At 46.5% G+C, this 19,707-nt stretch overlaps 1 protein-coding gene and 1 non-coding gene across 9 annotated transcripts in view; one reads left to right on the forward strand and one right to left on the reverse strand.

Annotated features, from left to right (window-relative positions):
• The window catches only part of LOC140701289 (uncharacterized), a 51,872-nt gene extending 45,387 nt beyond the window's left edge, over positions 1 to 6,485 (forward strand). For 5 of the 8 annotated variants that reach the window (XM_078387118.1, XM_072987507.2, XM_078387116.1 and 2 more), the window contains exon 3: positions 3,430 to 6,485. In XM_078387118.1, the coding sequence (XP_078243244.1) occupies positions 3,729 to 5,462 (1,734 nt within the window). In that variant the 5' untranslated portion in view covers positions 3,430 to 3,728 and the 3' untranslated portion in view covers positions 5,463 to 6,485. Of the gene's footprint in view, positions 1 to 782; positions 932 to 3,429 lie in introns of all 8 variants that reach the window. The other 3 variants (XM_078387119.1, XM_072987511.2, XM_072987513.2) reach the window with 2 other exon arrangements.
• A 2,951-nt stretch (positions 6,486 to 9,436) lies between these two features.
• LOC140703837 (uncharacterized) lies at positions 9,437 to 18,862 on the reverse strand. Its single transcript, XR_012083028.2, has 3 exons — positions 18,534 to 18,862; positions 10,977 to 16,167; positions 9,437 to 10,548 (listed from the first exon to the last, which is right to left on the reverse strand). It is a non-coding gene; the product is annotated as an uncharacterized LOC140703837 (transcript).
• Positions 18,863 to 19,707: the final 845 nt, after the last annotated feature.

A 19,707-nucleotide genomic window follows, 5' to 3' on the forward strand; every position in this document is an offset into this window, starting at 1 on the left:
ACAAACTGTTCCCCTTATCCCTTATCCACATTTTCCAGTATAGCTGTTTCCAGTATAGCTGTAGGTCTGGGTCATGAAGAGCCAGGCTATAATTTGTCTCTTAGAGACCACTTGAATATCCTCTGTCCTGGCTAACACTTGCACCCTTACATTCACAGTTCCTCCTGTTCTTGTAAATGGTTCAATCCCTTCCCAATCTCTTCCCAGCAGCATCTCGTGAACCAAATTAGGCACCACCCCTATGTGTAACAACTGTTTTTGGTTTCCTAGAGTCACTTCTGCTTCTATCCATGGACACGGTTTCACACCTCCATGTATACAGTGTGCCATCATTTGCCCTTCATACGACAAGCCTGGGTTATCCCTAATCAAAGACCAACTACACCCAGTATCTTTGAGAGCCTTAAATGGACATCTGCCTCCCCCATATATGTGATCACCTCCCATCCTGGGTGTTCTTGGCTACCCAACTTTCCTGCTGCCATGAGGACAGAGGCCCATGCATAATCTTCTATCAGACATTCTCGTAGAAAATGTCCTTCTTGTCCACAGCCATAGCAGACTTTCTTCATTTCCCTTCTGGCATTTGGTTGATGCCTAGGTGTCTGGAGCTCGCTTTGTAATCCTGCCATCACAAATGGTTGTATAAATTTCATGCCCGTTAGATTTGCCGGAGCTGGTCTTGTTCCCAAGGACATCAGGCCTCTCACTCTCTGTCTGATGTTTGTTGTGGCCAGCTATGCCATTTTCTCCCTTTCTCTTTCTCTTGTGGACTCACGAAGTGGCTGCCTCCTCCTTCCGCACATGTGTAGGCCTCTAACAACATGACTGCCTCCTTCAGTGTTGTTGGCAGATTGCGTACGACCCAATCCCTGAGGTCTGCTGGGAGCATCACTATTAGCTATTCTGTGATGTCTAGCTCCACCACCTGGTAAGTGTGATGTACTGCTGGCCTCAGCCATCTTACTGCATTTGCTTTCATCTGTTGTGACAAGGTGCATGGGGGAATGCAAGATTTCTATCATAATTCTCTAACGCTCTGACAATAGGCTTCTTCTGACAAGTCTAAGGTGCCCAAGATTGCTGCTTAAACCTTGGCATAGTCTTGCATTTCTGTGGGTTCCAGAGTGTCCACTACCGTTGGTTCCAGCATCCATTGTTCCTGGGGCTTCCAGAGATTCCACTGTTCCAGAGATTCCACTGGCTGTTGACATGTTTCCAGGCGCAATTCAAAGTGCTCATTCTAACCTATAAAGTCCTAAACGAATATCTGAGCTATCTCAAAGACTGTGTCTCCAATTACGAGCTGGCTGAGGTTTTAAGATCCTCAGGGAGGCTTTTCTCTGGACCAAAAGTGAAGGATCCAACTGTGAATATGTCCAACATCTTCAAGGCATGCGAGATCTCTTTCTTCCTTCTCCAATGTACAACACTGCCAAATCTGTGGAGGAGGTGATATTATTACAGGAGAATACAGTGGTGCCTCGCTTAACGATGTTAATTGGTTCCCAAAAAAACATCGCTATGGGAAAACATCTCTAAGCGAAACACCATTTCCCATAGGAATGCATTGAAAACCGGTTAATCCGTTCCAATGGGATTACCGTCCTTAAGCGAAAATCGCTATAGGAAACATCACTAAGCGAAACAATGTTTCCCCCATTGGAATGCATTGAAACCTATTCAGTGCATTTCAATGGTTTTGACAGGTCCATTTTTGCTATTTTTAAAGTGTCTTAAAATGTTCAAAAACTGTTTTAAATGCTTGGGATCGTTAGTGTACCTTGTAAAACCTTTGCAAACTTAATTTGGCTTTGTTCTGACTCTTCGTTAATTTTTGGTGAATTTCCCCCCCCCATTGGAATGCATTGAACTGTAGGTTGGACAGGAATAGGGGCAGGGACACTGGCTTTAAGGACATAGACCCATAGTGCCAGTTCAAAACAAGCCTCCTGTTGGAGTGTAGCAGCTACCCCCCTTGGATTTTCTTCCTCCTCCCCTTCTTCATATGATGCATCACATGCTTGTAAAGCTGCTTTTGTACCCCAGTCCATGACATCAAAGAAATCCTGCAGATTCCCAATTATTTTCTCTGGGCCTGGGTCCCAATTCCCTGGGACATCATGCAACCTTGGCTGACCAGGCGCAGATACTGAGGTGGCTGCTGCTTCTGTGAAGCCTTGCTGAACAACAATGGCAGATACTCCCATAAAAGTTACAAGAACAACAGCATTAGTTTGTTTAGTTAGGCAAATGAGTCCTTCTGCTGGTAGAAAGAAATCTCTTATCAAGGCCTTGCAGTCACTAGGGACAAGCCATGGGGTAGATAAGGATTCCAGGATAGTCTGTGTATAGGGAGCCTGTGTTCCATTGTATTTGCTGAGGCAGCTTCCTGTGCTACTGTACTCCAAACGACAGAAGAAGCAGAAATTAGAGAGCCAGTTTCTAAAGTAGCAAGACTGAGAGGCAATGCTTTTTGCGGAGGTTTCAGAAGCTGGGATTAACCGGTTTTCAATGCATTCCTATGGGCAGAAAGAGACTGAGAGTCCAGCAGGGGAGCCAAGGGGGTTGGAGGTAGGGGAGGCAGAATTTGAGGAAGTTGTTTGAGCAGATAATTCTCAAATTCTTGATTGAAAAGAATATTATGTGGCAGCAGGGAGCCCATGATGTGTAGCTTATTTAGACCAGTCCTACTCACCCTTGGGAGCCTTGAGTGGATGTGTGCGCAAGCGTAGCTCTGGCCGAGCGAGGTGAGTAGATTAGAACACGGGCTTTCCTACCGCCGTTCTATGGTCATTAGCTAAAGATTATTCATGAGCTTTTTTCATAATCGAACCTCAGAGAGGGCACCACATGTCCAAGACCAGCTCGAGAATGTAATGTGTGTTGTAAAATAAATGACTCCAAACGACAGAAGACTTTGCTATTTGGTTAGCTCTTTCAGCAAGCTGCGAAAAGACTGTCTGTGTCTTTCTCCTCTGCAGCATTCCTTTGTTATTCTGCTGCTTCCCTAATCAGCTCTCCCCCAGCCAACCATCAGAGTGATTTATTGCCTCCAAAAAACGCCTCTGCGGCAAATTTTAGCCTATAAGATTTCTACTGGGCTTAACTTATACACCCCTATTTTACCTAGATATAGAAAGATACATAGACTTATAGAAAATACCAGAATTAGCTAATAAGCTCTCTGTTCTGTCCCATCAGCAGAATCATGTCCCAACACCCACCCATACTGCTTTTCTGTATGAGCATGCAGGGGGGGGGGAAGGGAATGGAATCAAAACAATGTTTTCCCTCTCTTTCTGCTGACAATTCTGAGGTTCCTCCCTTTCGGATGACAATCGTAGACAGAACATATACTTTGGCTTGATCCCCAATGAGATTTTCTTTTCTGCTATACTTTTTCTCCTTCTCTGTTTTCACCAACAGGTAACAAATATGACAGCCAGCATTCTATAGAGCCAGGTATTCGGTAACTGAAAAGAATCAAGTGTGAAGCAGGAAATGAAAATAAATAAGATAGCCAAACAGAGGAAAAAAGGCAGAAGTGAATCCAGCTAAAGACAATTGAAATACACCTCTGCCTTCCCAGGGTCCTGATATTTGTGAACTCCTGATTGTTAAAAAAAAAAACCACAAAGCAAAACAAGAAAAAGGATGGAGAAAGTGTCGGATTAGAAAGGATTTAAATCTACATTAGATTTGAAAAAACACATCAGCAAGTCCAAATGGAGGGGAAAGTGTACCAGAGTATGGAGCATGGAAATAGTGTAACTAGGAATAATAATACAATTTCATGTGAAAAACACATTAAAGAAGAAGAAGAACCATATACACTCATGGAATGTGGAAAGACCTTCAGTCACAGCAGTCACCTTAGTTCACATCAAAAAACTCACACTGGGAAGAAACCACATAAATGCATGGAATGTGGAAAGATCTTAAGCAACAGTACTGCCCTAAGTAGACATAGAAGAATTCACACAGGAGAGAAACCATATGAATGCATGGAATGTGGAAAATGCTTCAACCAAAACAGTGCCCTAAGTAGACATCAAAGAACACACACTGGGGAGAAACCATATAATTGCACGGTATGTGGAAAGAGTTTTGGTCACAACCAGAGCCTTAGTTCACATCAAAGAACACACACAGGGGAGAAACCATATAAATGCATGGAATGTGGAAAGACCTTCAGTCACAGCAGTTACCTTAGTACACATCAAAGAACTCACACTGGGGAGAAACCATATGCTTGCATAGAATGTGGAAAGAACTTCAGTCACAGTCAGAGCCTTCATTCACATCAAAGAACTCACACTGAGGAGAAACCATTTACATGCACAAAATCTGGAAAGAACTTCAGTCACAGCCAGAGCCTTAATTCACATCTCAGAACTCACGCTGGGGAGAAACCATATGAATGCATGGAATGTGGAAAGAACTTCAGCCGAGGTAGTCATCTTAGTTCACATCTAAAAACTCACACTGGGGAGAAACCGTATCTCTGTATGGAATGTGGAAAGAGCTTCAGTCACCGTAGTGCTCTTAGTTCACATCTAAAAACTCACACTGGGGAGAAACCATATAAATGTATGGAATGTGGAAAGAGCTTTAGTCACAGCACTCACTTTACTTCACATTTAAGAACTCACACGGGAGAGAAACCGTATAAATGCATGGAATGTGGAAAAGGCTTTAGTCACAGCAGTCATTTTAGTACACATCAAAGAATTCACACAGGGGAGAAACCATATATGTGTATGGAATGTGGAAAGAGCTTCAGTGACCGTAGTGCTTTTAGGTCACATCAAAGAACTCACACGGGGGAGAAACCATATATGTGTATGGAATGTGGAAAGAGCTTCAGTGACCGTAGAGCCCTTAGTTCACATCAAAGAACACACACTGGAGAGAAACCATATCAGTGCCTGGTATGTGGGAAGAGCTTCAGTCACAGCAGTCATCTTAGTACACATCAAAGAATTCACACTGGGGAGAAACCCTATAAATGCTTGGAATGTGGGAAGAGCTTCAGTCAAAGCAATTACCTTAGTTCACATCAAAGAGCTCACACTGGCGAGAAACCGTTTATGTGTATGGAATGTGGAAAGAGCTTCAGTGATCATAGTGCACTTAGTTCACATCAAAGAACTCACACTGGGGAGAAACCCTATAAATGCATGGAATGTGGAAAGAGATTCAGTCATAGCAGTCACCTTAGTTCACATCTAAGAACACATACTGGGGAGAAACCCTATAAATGCATGGCATGTGGAAAGAGTTTCAGTCACAGCAGTCACCTTAGTTCACATCAACGAACCCACACTGGGGAGAAACCATATAAATGTGTGGAATGCGGAAAGAGCTTCAGTCAGAGCAGTAACCTCAGTAAACATCAAAGAACTCACATTTGGGAGAACCTACATAAGTTCATGGAATGTGAAATGAGCTTCAGCTGAGGTAGTAATGTTGTAACCAAATATTTATTAGACATTCCCTAATTGAAGGACCTAACAGATGCGAAGAAATTGGAAAGTGAATTTGTTGTTGTGTCCGACTCTTTGTGACCCCATGGACCAGAGCACGCCAGGCCTTCCTGTCTTCCACATCCTCCTGGAGTTTGGTCAAAGAAATGCAAGGAAACAATTTAATAAGTCTCTAACACAATATCATTGTGCTACTTTACAATACCCCTATATTACATAATACCTCAAGAATATTGGGAACTGTAGGTGCCATCAGAATGCACTACAGAATGCCAAGATTTACCATCTGCATTCCAATGTCCTGGAAAATCTGGTGGCACTACCCTTGCCACTGCTAAGTCATACCATCAAAAGGCATGCATAAGATCTCTGTGTTATTTGTAGAGGCAACCAGATCCTCCAGAGAAACAAATATGCAAATATATCCTCCCATTAGTTGTAACAATTGCCTGCCCAAGTTATGTCACTCCACAGGGTTGACTCCATTTGGGAAACACTCCTCCAGGGGATGCCTATTTCCTTTATCTTTATCAAATACCTTAGCCATTTCCCAATCTGGGTGCCACCTTCACAAAGGACCAAGGTTAACCTTTCAATCCCCAAAAGCTCCTAGTATGAGTCTCTAAATCTGGAATGCCCGCTTCTCCACCATTAACTGTACCCAAATATATATCGGGAATTTCCCAGTTAAAGGACTCAACAGATACTAATGAAGATACAAGCAGATTGCTTTTATTACAAGCTTTATTATTCTTAACAATTGCCTGAAAATAAGACCGTACCTGAAAATAAGCCTTAGGATGATTTTTCATGATGCTTGTAATATAAGCCCTCCCCCCCCAAATAAGCCACAGTTAAGTGAAACCCCGCCCTCCACCCTTGTGCAGCAATCAGAAGAAGATGACATGACTGTGTTTGAATAAATGTAGATTGATGTGTATCAAAAAAATAAAGCATTCCCTGAAAATAAATCCTAATGCATTTTTGGAGCAAAAATTAAGACTCTGTCTTATTTTTGGGAATACACAATATATATTCATTCACTCGTTCATACTTACCAAGTCCCAAGTCATACTAAATCAATAGATATATTCAGTCACTAAAGGAGAGAAAGCATATAAATAGGAGGTGTATGGAAAAACCTTCAGTGGATATTTACGGAAACCACAAAATGTATGGAATAATCAAGTACTTAATGAACAGCCATGCTCTTTTTATTCATGAAATAACTGACTTATAGGAGAGGCCCTAAAAGTGTTCTAAATGTCAGGAGAGGTTCATTTAGAGTGAAACTTTTATTTACATTTTTTTTAAAAATCACAATGGGGAGAAATCCTTTAGTGCATCAACTACAGAAAGAATGTCACCAAAAGCAATGGCTTTCTCAATGAGAAAGAGCACGCCCAGTGGCAAAATCACACAATCTGAAGGGAACCGGACTCTTGTTAAATGTTGAAAGAGTAACTCTTTAATTTTAGTATATGGAAAGCGTTAATGCTTAAGTAAGGCAAAAATTCTTTGAAAATGCAAACAAACCAGCAAGATGGTTAGCGTATAGAATAAAAAGGAAGAGAGAGAAAAAAAGGATTGCAGCAATACTCGATAAACAAGGGAAGGAAGTATATAAACAAAAGGAGATCAAAAAGGAGATCCATGAATTTTTTTACTGAACTATATAAGAAAAGAGAAGGAGAAGAAGGAAAACAAAAAACCTATTGGAACAATATTCCAGAATGAAGACTGAATCAGCAACAACTGGAGAAATTGAACAAACCAATCACAATGGAAGAGATCGGAGAAGCATGGAAGAAACAAAAAAGCAGCAAATCCCCTGGTCCAGATGGACTACCAGCAGAATACTACAGTGGGGTCTCGACTTAAGAACTTAATCCGTATTGGAAGGTGGTTCTTAAGTCGAAAAGTTCTTAAGTCGAATCTGCATTTCCCATAGGAATGCATTGAAAACCATTTAATCCGTATCTGCTCTTTTCTGTCCATAGAAACTAATGGGAAGCTGCTATTCTGCCTTCTGCCACTAGAGGGGATATTTTCTTTCTTTTTTCCCCTTAGGTTCAGGGAAGGCAGGGAACACTAAAGGCAGCACTTTAGAACTCTTTTTTTTAAAAAACGAAGCCAATTTTAAATAATGTTTTAAAGCATGTTGTGCTGATTTTTTCAGCACAAAGGCACTCAGGCAGGTTTTTTAGGTGCTGAGCAAGCCTCCGGAAGCCTGCTCAGAGCCAGCCGATCAGCTGTTAGGCGGGGAGAGGAGCGGGGAAAACCACAAAATGGCTGCCAGGCTCTTTCTGGGTATCGGCTTTTAGCTCTTTCCTGCTCTTTTTCCTGTGGTTTGAGGGCTACCAAGGCCTGGTAAGTGACTTTGTTTAACAGTACAGTATTTATTTTTAAGTTTCTGACCCTTTTCCCCCCTCCAGAAGCCTCTAAGGGGAGGGAGGGGGGACTTTTTTCCCTGTTCGTAACTTGAGGGAAGTTCGCATGTAGAGTCCTTACTTTCCTTATAGGGCAAGTTCGTAACTCGAATTGTTCGCAAGTCGGGTCGTTCGTAAGTCGAGACCCCACTGTACAAGACATTTAAAGAAATCTTAAGTCCACAATTCAAAAAAAGCCTCGCCTCGCTCGCTGGCTCTCTACCAAGACAGCGCCTCTTGCAACCTCCATCCGGAACTGCAGCCTGCCTGCCTGTGTGCTGGCTGACAGGCTGCAGTTCCGGATGGAGGGTGGAAGAGGCGCTGTTCTGGGGGAGAGCTGCCGAGCAAGGTGCACTGCTGTCCCTTTTCCCTGAGCGCCCAAGCCATTGCTGAGCGATGCCTCAGAGTGGAGCTCGCTCCTGGCCCGTCCTCAAAGAGTGCCTCCAAGCCGCCAACAGCAGCTGCCGATGCCTCTTCCAGGGAAGTGACTCTCTGGCTCTCTCTTGACACCCCAGCCAGCAGCCGCCTCAGCACCCAGCAGTGCTTCCTCCTCCTCTTCATCCTGTTTCAGCTGCCTCGGCTCTGGAGGCTGCCTGGGCTCGCCTCAGAAAGTTTGCTCCTCTGCCATGGTGGGGGTAGCTGCTGCTGCTGAGTGTGCCTTTTTTTGAGGGGGGCCCTCAGAGGAAGGTTGCCAGACCTCAGTGTGTGTGTTTGTGTGTTTGCACCTGTTGGGGCCCTGTCCCATTCTGTTTAATTTTGTGGGTACCGGCGGGGGCTTTTCTCCTTCGGCAAGGAGAATTCAGTGAGTTTTTTTTTGTTTTATGTTGTGCCCTCCTACCCACCAGCGCTCCCTCCCTTCTCCGCTTCGTCCTGCTGCTGCTGGTGGTGGTGGTGGTAGTGAAGAAGGAACTGGAGGGAGTTGTGGGCGACAACGAGGGCTTGTGCCCCCCCTCCTCAGAGCCCCAGCCGGGCTAAGGAAACTCCTGGGCGGTTTCTTCAGGTTCTTGCTCCGCTTGGCGGAAAATCTGATGCGGCCCAGCCTCACCCAGATTCTGCCTCCAGTGGCCCCTGAGGTAAATTGAATTTCAGACCCCTAATCTAAATCTTGAGCGTTGCTCAGAGGTCAAACGGGACATGAGAGGAACCGAGTTAGAGGCAGCAGGTGTCAGAAGCGACCCCTTATTTGGAATATAATAAACATTGCAGAGTGATCTTTAGCAGTTTCCTAACACACTCTCTTTCTAACTCCAGAATTTCAATGTCTCGATCTCAGCAGGCCCTAGAATCTTGATCTAGTAATCCTTGAGTTTGTTTCCACTTATGGTGCTATGTGTCAACTTTTGTGCCCTTAATTTCATTAAGAATGCCCACTTCATTGGGACAGTTAGAACTGTTGTGAAAAATCACATGGTCAGGAGAATTTTTTAAATCAATATTTTTCTTTACGGAGCAGAGTTTGCAATGTACTGACAAGAATGAGCTCAGTCTCATAACTGACCCATAATAAAGGAGCAGACATCCAGAGCAGAAGACTAACCTTTTTATGGGGACATCACTGGAGCAGCAGCATGCCTGCAACTTACAGTAACGAACCCCCCCCCCAAGAAGCAGACGTTGGAAAATCAAGAAGACAAGACTCTCTGGCTCTTCCACCTCCATATCCAATTCTGGTCTTTTGAGCTGGCCAGGTGCTATGAGGAAATTCTTAGAGTATGCCACACCAGGTGCAGGGTCTCAACAATCTCTCCATCCTTGGAGGGGTATCAATGTCTGTGAATTTTCTCTTTTTTTCTTTGACTTATATACCGCCCCATAGCGCTACAAGTACTCTCCGGGCGGTTTACAATTTAATTATACAGGCTACACATTGCCCCCCCCCAGCAAGCTGGGTACTCATTTTACCGACCTCGGAAGGATGGAAGGCTGAGTCAACCTTGAGCCGGCTACCTGGGATTTGAACCCCAGGTCGTGAGCACAATTTTAGCTGCAGTACAGCGTTTTAACCACTGCGCAATCTTAACCCAGGTGGGCAGCCACAGAGTCAGCACAAGAAGCTGATGCAATCCGTGAAATGTGTATATAGGACATGATGAAAGGTCTGGGAGAAGCCATCAGGCGATGTGCTCTGGGATGGCTTGTTCAAGCTATATGAGTGCTGCACACTATGGTGTTGTGTGGAGTATTGTGTTGGTGAAAGTGCTGTCCGTTCATTTGTTGAAAGTGTATTATTGAGTCTGTTGACTGATGCTGATAGTTTCCTCATAATCTGTAAGAGTCTCTGTGAGTCTCTTTGGTGTCAACCTGGAAGACTGACTTGTCTCGGTGCTATCTCCCACACCTCAAATCTTCACATATCTGGTGAGTGACAATTGTGTCCAGACAGGGGCGCCACTGAGCAATCCACCTAAGATGGAAGTAGGTGGATCGGGCCACAGACGCCATCTTGTAATCCATGGACAGCGTTGGGTCCAGAAGGACAACCGGATGGCACACCTTGATTCTGGCAAGGAGAGGGGACCGCGCAAATCATAGACACCACGAGGGCCCACGGGGAGGACCCTCGTCTTGATCCAGTTCAGTCTTCGTTTAGTGTCCCATTGAAGGAGAGGCGGGAAGAGAACTGACATCACCTATTAAGAATACGATCATCAGAGTCTGAAGTACAGGTGGAAGGTGCAAAGCAAAAATCCCCAGTCTGGCTGGTCTGTCAAGAGGGAACAAGAAGGGAGGCTTGAAGGGGAACCCCATACACACACCCCAAATCAGGATGCCCAAGGTTTGCTTCTTATGAACAGGACCTGCCGTTGGTGAGCACGGGGTTGAGGTGAGCAGGATTAACTTTTTTTTAAAAAAAAAACCCACCCTAAATAAAATGCAAAGAAAACCATACTCCCCAAACACCACTACTCTGTGCATGTTGAGAGAGGCCGTGTGGTGTCGTGGATGGAGTACCAGACTGGAAACCAGGAGACCTGGATTCAAATCGCTGGTGGAACAGGGAGACAGGGAGGCCGTGTGTGGCAAGGCTACTTAAGCCACTTATTGAAATCTCACCTACCTTGCAAACGTTGGGAGGGATCCGGAGTTTTGTTTTTCCCTTTGAGTCCCCCAAAAAAGCAGAGAGTCATCAATCAGCTCGGTCTCACTCCGTGCCTAGGGGAAAAGGAAAAAGAAAAAGATGAGCCTTCGTGGATAAAGGAAATCGAAAACGTTTCCTTACAGAAGATGTGCCTTCGTCATGTTTCTATTGGATGGGGCTACATCCCCATCTCTCTCTCTTCTTCAGGCAGGCAGGCATGCAAGCAAGCAAGCACCTTGCGCCACCATCCCAGTGAGGTGGGGGGCCAAAGCAGGGAACCAGCTTCCCGCTGACACGTGTGATATTAAAAAGGACCCAAGGCAGCTTACGTGCATCATGAAAAGGCAACATTTAAAAGTGAAAAATAGCAAGTGTCGCACACACACCCCAGTTCCCCTGTTTGTTCTTCTACACACCCAGGTTCCTTTTCGGGTATGACATTGAATTTTCACCCTTTTTCGCTGCCACCAGTGGATTTCTTTTATCCACAATGTAAAATTATTTCACTCAAACACTGAGAAAGTTTTTATTAAAGTTACTGTACAGATGTTCTTTATTTATTAAATCAGAATCACAATCATTGAAATATCCTCTTTTGTTTACTTGTTTGCCATTTAACCAACTTGAGTATTTACTTGTTACTATTCCCACTTCTAACTAGCTCTTTCTCCAACTCCTGACTAACTGAAATCCTAACTCTAACTGATTTTTAACTGTCTTCCATTCTCTTCTTATATTCCCTTGGCTCCGCCCTCCTGCTCAACCATTGGTTGCAAAATCAGTGTTCCATTGTGATGGACAGGTGTGGTTTCTGGCCTGTCCGTCACAGCAAGTCTACGAATCTAAAGAAGAATCAAACCAAGACGGCACTAAAAAGAGTGAACCAAATCAATGCCAAGAAAACCCTTTTGCCAGAGCCAGTGTCGTGGTCCAAGTGTTGGACCAGGCCTTGTGAGACCTGGGTTCAAATCCCTCCAGCCACAGAAGCTGACTTGACAGTTGGGAACAAGGGAGAACCCCTCCTTAAATTGCTCCCATATTTTGAGAGCCCCCTTAGGAGGGGCACCACAGTGTCCTCGATAGTGTGTCGGGTTGGGGCCTGGGTTCAAAGGTCTTCTCAACCAAGGAAACTAGTGGGAGGGGGGTTAGCCATGGGTAAAGGTAAGGGTTCCCCTTGACAATTTGTCCAGTCGCGTCCGACTCTAGCGGGAGGTGCTCATCTCCGTTTCCAACCCATAGAGTTAGCGTTTGTCCGAAGACAATCTTCTGTGGTCACGTAGCCAGCGTGACTAGACACGGAACGCTGTTACCTTCCCACCATGGTGGTACCTATTTATCTACTCGTATTTTTCATTTTGCACGTTTTTGAACCACTAGGTTGGTGGGAGCTGGGACAAGCGACGGGCACTCACTCCGTCATGTAGATTCAATCTTACAACTTCAGGTCTTCTGACCTTGCAGCACAAAGGCTTCTGCAGTTTAACTTGCAGTGCCACCACATCCCTAATAGCCATAGGGAACACCTCCTTAATCATCTCACTTCTCTCACCGTGGGTCAGAAGCAATCTCACAGCATTGGAAGACTGCAGGACCTGTTACGTCCCTCCATTTTTTAATTTGGTTTTCCAAATGGACTGACCGGTTCTTCTGCCTTGAAGAACGTTTCAGCTTGGAAGGAGGAAGGAGACCCAAGCAGCCTCTCGAGCCCACCGGTGCCCAGAAAGCCCACCCAGACCGACCTCTCCTCTCCAGTCATTCCGTCGATTTCCACCGGTTATGTCCTTCCGTTATCATGGGACCCTTTGTCATTTCAGTCCCTTCAAGGGCCGTAATGCAGAGCACATCTCCAAAGGCGCTCCTGGGCCTCTGGGCCCCCTCCATGGGCCAAGGGCCCTGGTGTGTCGTGGGGTTGCCCACCCAACGCAGGCAGAGTTCAGGTCTCAGGACTTTTCTCACCTGCTGTCTTCCAACCCCCAACCTCGCTTAGGCTTCGCTCTTCCCTTGGAGCTCACTCCAAACCTCTCAGGGCCTTGGAGGGGCAGCAACCAAGGGCGGGGGGTCTTGGTGTTAGCTCTCCTTGCTGTATAGCGAACCATTTCATGATCCCTTGGTCTGGAACTGACGCTTCAGAGCCATTCACTCGCAAAAGACCCGCTGGGAGAGGGAAAGTCCCCAGACCCAGAGGGGCTGGGTCACCTTTTCCTGTCCTTCTCCCCTCCTGCCTTCCGTGTGGAAGGACCGGAGCTCCTTCTGTCTCTTTCCAAAGTCCCTTTTTGCTCCACCCCATGGAGAGCCATAAAGGGGAGGCAGGAGGGCGAATCCCTAGGAAGAAGAGGGAGCCAGGGGCAGGTCTTTTGCAGAGCCGATGGCCCTGAATTGTGCCTTCAGGACCCAAAGACCAGATGGCCCTGCGGGAAGAACAACATCCAACAGGAGACCTGTTCCTGGGGAGATTTCTCTCCCTTTCAGCCCCCGATATGAAAGATCCCATGGAGGAAAGTTCACCCCCTTCTCTCTCTCTCCCTGGCTTCTCTCCTGCCTGCATTTCAGAAAAAGACGGTCTATGTTCACAAGCAACACAACAAGGAAGCTGCCAAGCCGGGGGGGGGGAGAGTAGTTATCCCAACCCCTCCTGGAGTTGATCCTCAGCTGAGGATCTGGTCTGGAGAGGGATCGGGTTAGCCCTCCTCTCTGCCAGATTTTCCATGAAAACGCACAACACACAGATGATTAAGCTCTAGGGCAGTGATGGCAAACAGTTTTAGTTTAGAAAAAACAACTCATACAGTGGTCTGAACTAATCAGCACCTTTGGTCTTAAAAGAAATAAACAATAACAGAGATTTCAATGATACAAACACTTTTTTTTACTGAAAAATAACCATCAACTCTAGTAAAATGGAAAAAAATGATTAAAGTAACACATTGTACACGTAACCCGAAGCCAGGTAATTTATACAAACTTTTAAAATAATTCTGTGTGTGTGTTTTTGGATAAGGGTTACTCAACTTGTAATATGGTTATATGCCAGACTGACATTGTATGGGCGCAAGCCTTACTCCGGGTCCTTTCCCTGCTTCTACAGGGGTTGGAGGAGTAAAAGTCAACCTGTATTAGGAGCAGCAAGATAAACAAGAAAACTAAATTGGCTCAACACACTTTAAAGAACTCCTAAATTAGTGTCTTGAATTTGGCATGCTTTTTGCACAATTAATGTGATTTTTGATGTTGTATGTATGCTGATAATTTGTCAAACCTTGGCTCACAGGCCGTTAGTTTGAGAGCAACACAGGCAGCGCTGAGGTCCTCTGTCAGTCTGTTTCTGGCATCAGAGTTGATCTCATTCAGAGCTGAAAACAGCTGCTCCCAAGCATAAGACGACCCAAACAAAGTAAGAAGAGCAATCCCAAGGGCTTTCATTGACTTAAAACAATTTGGCAGAGAATTCCACACTTTAAGGATTACATTTTCAGAACGACCAACTGCGCTGTCCATTGTCATCCCTTCGCACTCTATCTTCTCCAGTGTCGCACGCAGGTCAGAGAATTTATTTTTCCAGATAGAGTTTTCTTGAAATTCCAATAGCTCCATTTCCAGAGTTCCAAAATCTAACCACTGTAAGCAGGAAAGATCAAGTTCTTCAAATTTGGCTTTATCTGGAGAAGTAAGAAAACACAGGGTCGTCTCCATTTTACGGAACTGTAAAAATCCGTTCCTAAAATTCTCCGTTGCGGCTGCTACAAGGCTCGAAAATTCCTTGCAGATTTCCTGATGGCTTGTAGGATTGTCCGTAAAAGTTGCGGAATTTTCCAGATAAATTTTTAGATTGGGAAAATATTCCACCTGCCCACTTTCAAGGTCTCTCTCAAAAACCCGCAGCTTTCTCTCAAATGTTCTGATGTCACAAAACATCCTTTCTGCTGTTTTCCCTAAACCTTGGAGTTTTTCGTTCAGTACATTGAAGTGTGCTGTAAAATCTGTAAAAAACATGAGGTCGGTAAGCCAGGCCGTGTCAGTGAGCTGTGGATATTCTTGCTCCTTTTCAGTCATAAATAGCCTAATTTCATCCAAGCAGGCAACAAATCTCTCCAGGACTCTTCCTCTGCCCAGCCACCGGATATTATTGCACATAAATAAAGAATTATACTGTGTCTGAACCTCATCGATAAGTGCTTGAAACTGTCCAAAATGAAGAGCATGAGCCATGATGTAGTTCACCATTTTTGTGACATCTCTGAGGATATTGACTAATTTTTTGCTGCTTTCCTTGGCCCAAAGAGCTTCTTGATGTATAATACAAGGAAACTGAATGACCGGATGTTTTGCTTCCTTAACAAAGAACTGCATGAAACCAGATGTGACCCCCACCATGCAAGGCGCCCCATCACTAGTCACTGAAACCACTTTTTCTGCTTTTATATCTTGTGACAAAAATGCCTCCATCACAGCGTCGCAGATCTCTCTCCCTTGTCTCCTTCCAGGCAAAGACAACAGTTTCAACAGCTCTTCTCTCATGATGTCACCAACCGCATAACGCAAAATTACTGCCAGCCTGGCATGGTCATTTATATCTGTGCTTTCCTGCAAGCACATGGAGTAACAGGCTGCCTCTTGTAAGTCGGCGGTGAGTTGCTCACAAACGTCGCTCGCCATACGCAGGATTCGATCTTTAACGGTATTTCTGCTAAGTGGCATCTCAGAGATGCGCTGCATGATTTGACCCTTGTTTGGGAAGTCGTGAAAAAGGGAATTACCCCCAGCCAACATGGCCGTTTTGATCAAATCCCCATTGGAGAGGGGCTTGCCATGTTTCGCTATGCAGAGTGAAATTTGAAAGCTGGCAGCTGTCAGATGATTTGTTTGGTGATTAGAAAGAGAGTGGGGAACACTCGGATGCTGGGAGCGATGTTGCCTCAATCGCCCTTCAAGAAACTCTTTCCTTTCAGCTTCTCCAAGTTTGGCAACACTTTTGTGGTTGGTTTCAAAGTGACGTCTGACACTTGAGGTGCGAGACACAACATTTTTACCACACAGAAAGCATAATGCTTTCCCATAGTGTTCAGTCATTCCAAATGATTCCGTCCAGGCCTCTTGGAACGATCTCCCACTATCTCTTTTCGGCTTTGCTGGTTTTGGTATACTCATTTCTCTTGTGTTCAAGATTTGGAGTCTACAAAAAAAATTATATTTAAAAAAGACGGATGAAGTACCCAACAGAAATCTGTCCCTACCAAAAATATTATTGTCACATTTACACATTTTTGTCTGTCTGGTTCTTTACTGATTCCACCAACTGACAGCTCTTTTAGAAAAAAAAAAGGCAAGTGCGGAATGCTACACTGAATTCAATGCACCCTATTTATAAAGCTTATTAAGTACACATTTTATACCCACATTTTATACACTACATAAAGTAGTGTATAATGCCTACTTCCACCAAGATCTACCCGTGCCACTCGCACGAGCCAGGAAGTGAGGCTGAGGAGCCTAACGCTGAGGGAGGCCCGGAAAGAAAAGACAAGAAATCGGGCCTTCTCAGCGGTGGCTCCTCGCCTCTGGAATAACCTACCCCCTGATATTCGTGCAGCTCCCTCGCTGGGTATTTTTAAAAATCAACTAAAAACACTGATGTTTCGGCAGGCCTTCCCCTCAGCCAATTCCTGATTTCCCCTTTCTTTCTTCTTCCTAGTATCTGTCCCATCTTGTCCAAAGTTTTTCCCCTTATATAAAATTGTTTTTAATTACATTGTTATATTTTTGTTGTAAGCTGCCTAGAGTGGTCTTAATCGACTAGATAGGTGGGATATAAAATAAATAAATAAATAATAAATAAATAAATAAAGTGTATACACACATTTCACTTATTTGAAATGTGGTGTTGGAGAAGAGATTTACAGATATCACAACTTGTCAAGAGAGATAAGTAAAGCAAATTAAGTGTGGACTCTCACTAGAAGCTAAAATAAATAACAAAGGGAATTGTACTACCGTGGGCATCAGGAGAAGACAAGCTCCCTGGAAAAGGCAGGAAAAAGTGCAATGCAGTAGGAAAAGAGGAGGACTGCACCTGAGATGGAATGACTCAATAAGGAAACCACAGTCTTCCATTTGTAAGACCTTTTTGTTTGGTGTTACAATCAAAGCAGGACCAAGAGCAGAAAGACTGGGATTCAGATTTGGGGAATAAGCTATGATGCTCTTGCCTCCTTTGGGGATGAGAAAGAGAGAAACGGGATTGCTACACACACCAGCCCTCTAGTCCCAGGTGTGTCGGTTGTCTTTTACTCAGGGTTTCCTGTTAAGTGAGACTGCTAAATCTCCCGGTTCTGCCCAGTTCCATTTAGGGTCTTAAACAGTATCTCAAAATACTCGGCTGTTCTCAGCAGACGCTGCAGAGCTAAAGGCAGTGGAGATGAACTGAGGAAGGTTCCTTTTTTTCATGGTTTTATGAAGGAGTCAAGTCTCTCTCTCTCTCTCACACACACACACACACACACACACTCACAAACAAACACACTCAAAATGTTCTGCCATCCGTGGCTTCAGTCCAGAAGGTCCCGGTTTCTTCTCCTTCCATGCAAACGACCTGGAGGGATATTCCCCCCCCCCCCGCCTCCTTCCTTCCTTCCCTCCCTCCAGCTTGACTCCCGCGCGGGCTCTTGCACAGGAGTAAGCAGGAAAGAACTGATGTACAAGAAGTGGCTCATGACCCGTGCCGTTTTTGAGGTTCGGGGGCAGGGAGGGTTGAGGGGTGGATCCCTGTGTGCCCCCCTGCGGAGAGGTCTCTGCCTGCCTTGCAGGGAGGGGGGTCTCCCTGCCCCCCCTCCCCGGTTATGTGGGTGGGATTTGGACCCCAGAGAGCCTCTCTCCCCTTGAAGCCCTCCCTCCACACACACACACACACACACACACACACACACACACACACACACACACACACACACACACACACACACAAACAGAGTAGCCCAGGCAGCTCCTCCACCTGCCTCCAGAGCAGCCCCCTTTCTAGGGTTTCTTCCATTAGCGGAGGGGGGGGGAGATCTTATGTTCCTTCCTTCCTTCATCCCACCTACCCGTGCAGGCAGGATTCAGGGGAAGGCAGCGTGTCCTTGCACAGAAGCAAAAACCCTCATCCCGAGACACACACACACACACACACACACACACACACACACACACGCACACACGATTAAGTCCTAGGGAAGGGCGGGGGAGGTTCCCTGCCCCTTGGGGGGTGGGGGTGGGATCTGGATCCCAGAGAGCCTTTCTCCCCTTGCAACATCCCCTCCCTCCTCCCTCCCGAAGAGACGGGGGGGGGAACTGCCTTGCAAGCCGGTCGTGCAAACGCAAACCACCAGGGGGGGGGGGCGCGCACACACACGCACACACACACACACATGGCAATGCCCTAAAAAGCCCCCCCGCCTCCCCCCCCCCGAGACTAGAGGGGAGCTGGCCATCCTACACACTCCCCTTGCAAATCCCCCACATTTCACCCCTCCCTGCCCATCTCACCCCCCTCCATCGCCCCACCTCCGTCCCGGTCCCGATCCCCGCTTCTCTCCACGCGCCTCCTTGGGACCAAAGGGGAGGAGGAGGAAGAGGCAGGCAGGCGCTGCTGCAGATCCCGCTTCCGGATCCCGTTCGAAGCGCGTCCAGGGGAAGGAGCCCTTCCCTCCGCCTTCGTAGCTCTAGGTTCCTCCCCGCCCTCCACCCCACCAGCGCACGATGTGTGTGTGTGTGTTATGTGTGGAAGGGGTGATGGTAGGATGATGGCTCATCAGACCTTGGGGAGGGGTAGGTTGGATCGGGCCCTGGACTCCTCCTGGCCCCCCTGGGCTGCTTCCTTCTCCTCCCCTTTCCATCCGGAGGAACCTCGCCGGGAAGGAGGGGGGCGTCTCCAGTGGGGGGGGGGGGCGCTTGGGGACCCCCCGAAGAGGGGGGATCGGGATCGGGATGGGGGGGCTCCCTGGTTTCATCAAACCAGTACATGGGGGTTCAAGACCCTTCAACCGTTTGGGTCTGGAGTCTGTTACCCAAAAGGGGGGGCGCGTCGTAAAAACACCATCCAAGAGAAAGAGTTTGGGGAAGCCTTTTGGCAGGTGGTGGGGAAGCCGTCTCTTCCCCCCCCCCCCCCGGTTTGCTCCAAATCCAAAGTTGACTTTCACAGAGGCATCCTTTTTTTTGCTGACCTTTTAAAAATTATTTTTGCAAAAAATACTGTATATGTTTTAATTGGCAGAGTGTATTCATATATCTTAATTGGCAGAGTGCCCCCCCCGGGATCCTTCCCAAAACTAAAAGGTCAACCGTGGGCCCCTGGCCCTTCCATTGCCCCCCCCCCGCTTCCCCAGCTCTTAAGAGGGTCCTTCCAGGGGACCCCAAGAGAGGTGGCCAGAGGCTGGATTTCACCCTGATAAAGAGCCCCACCCCACCCCAAGGAGCCCACCCTCTCCTTCTCTAAGAGATTGCAATCCCCCCCATGGGGGGGCTGGGGGTCCAGGAGGCTCTCTCGCCCCCCCGCCACGCCTTTGGGATTCTTCCCCCTCCCCTCTTTGCATGGCGGGTGGGGGAAGCACCTTCGCGCGCCCCTCCCTCTCCCAACCGCAGCAGCGCCTTTCTGGGAGGGAGGGGGGGAAAAGGAGGAGCAGGAAGGCCTCCCTCTCCCCCCCCCCCGCTTTATGCATTTTGAGAAGGGGGGTCCTTC

The sequence above is a fragment of the Pogona vitticeps genome, chromosome 2 (genome assembly GCF_051106095.1).
Source record: "Pogona vitticeps strain Pit_001003342236 chromosome 2, PviZW2.1, whole genome shotgun sequence".
Taxonomy (NCBI): Eukaryota; Metazoa; Chordata; class Lepidosauria; order Squamata; family Agamidae; genus Pogona; species Pogona vitticeps.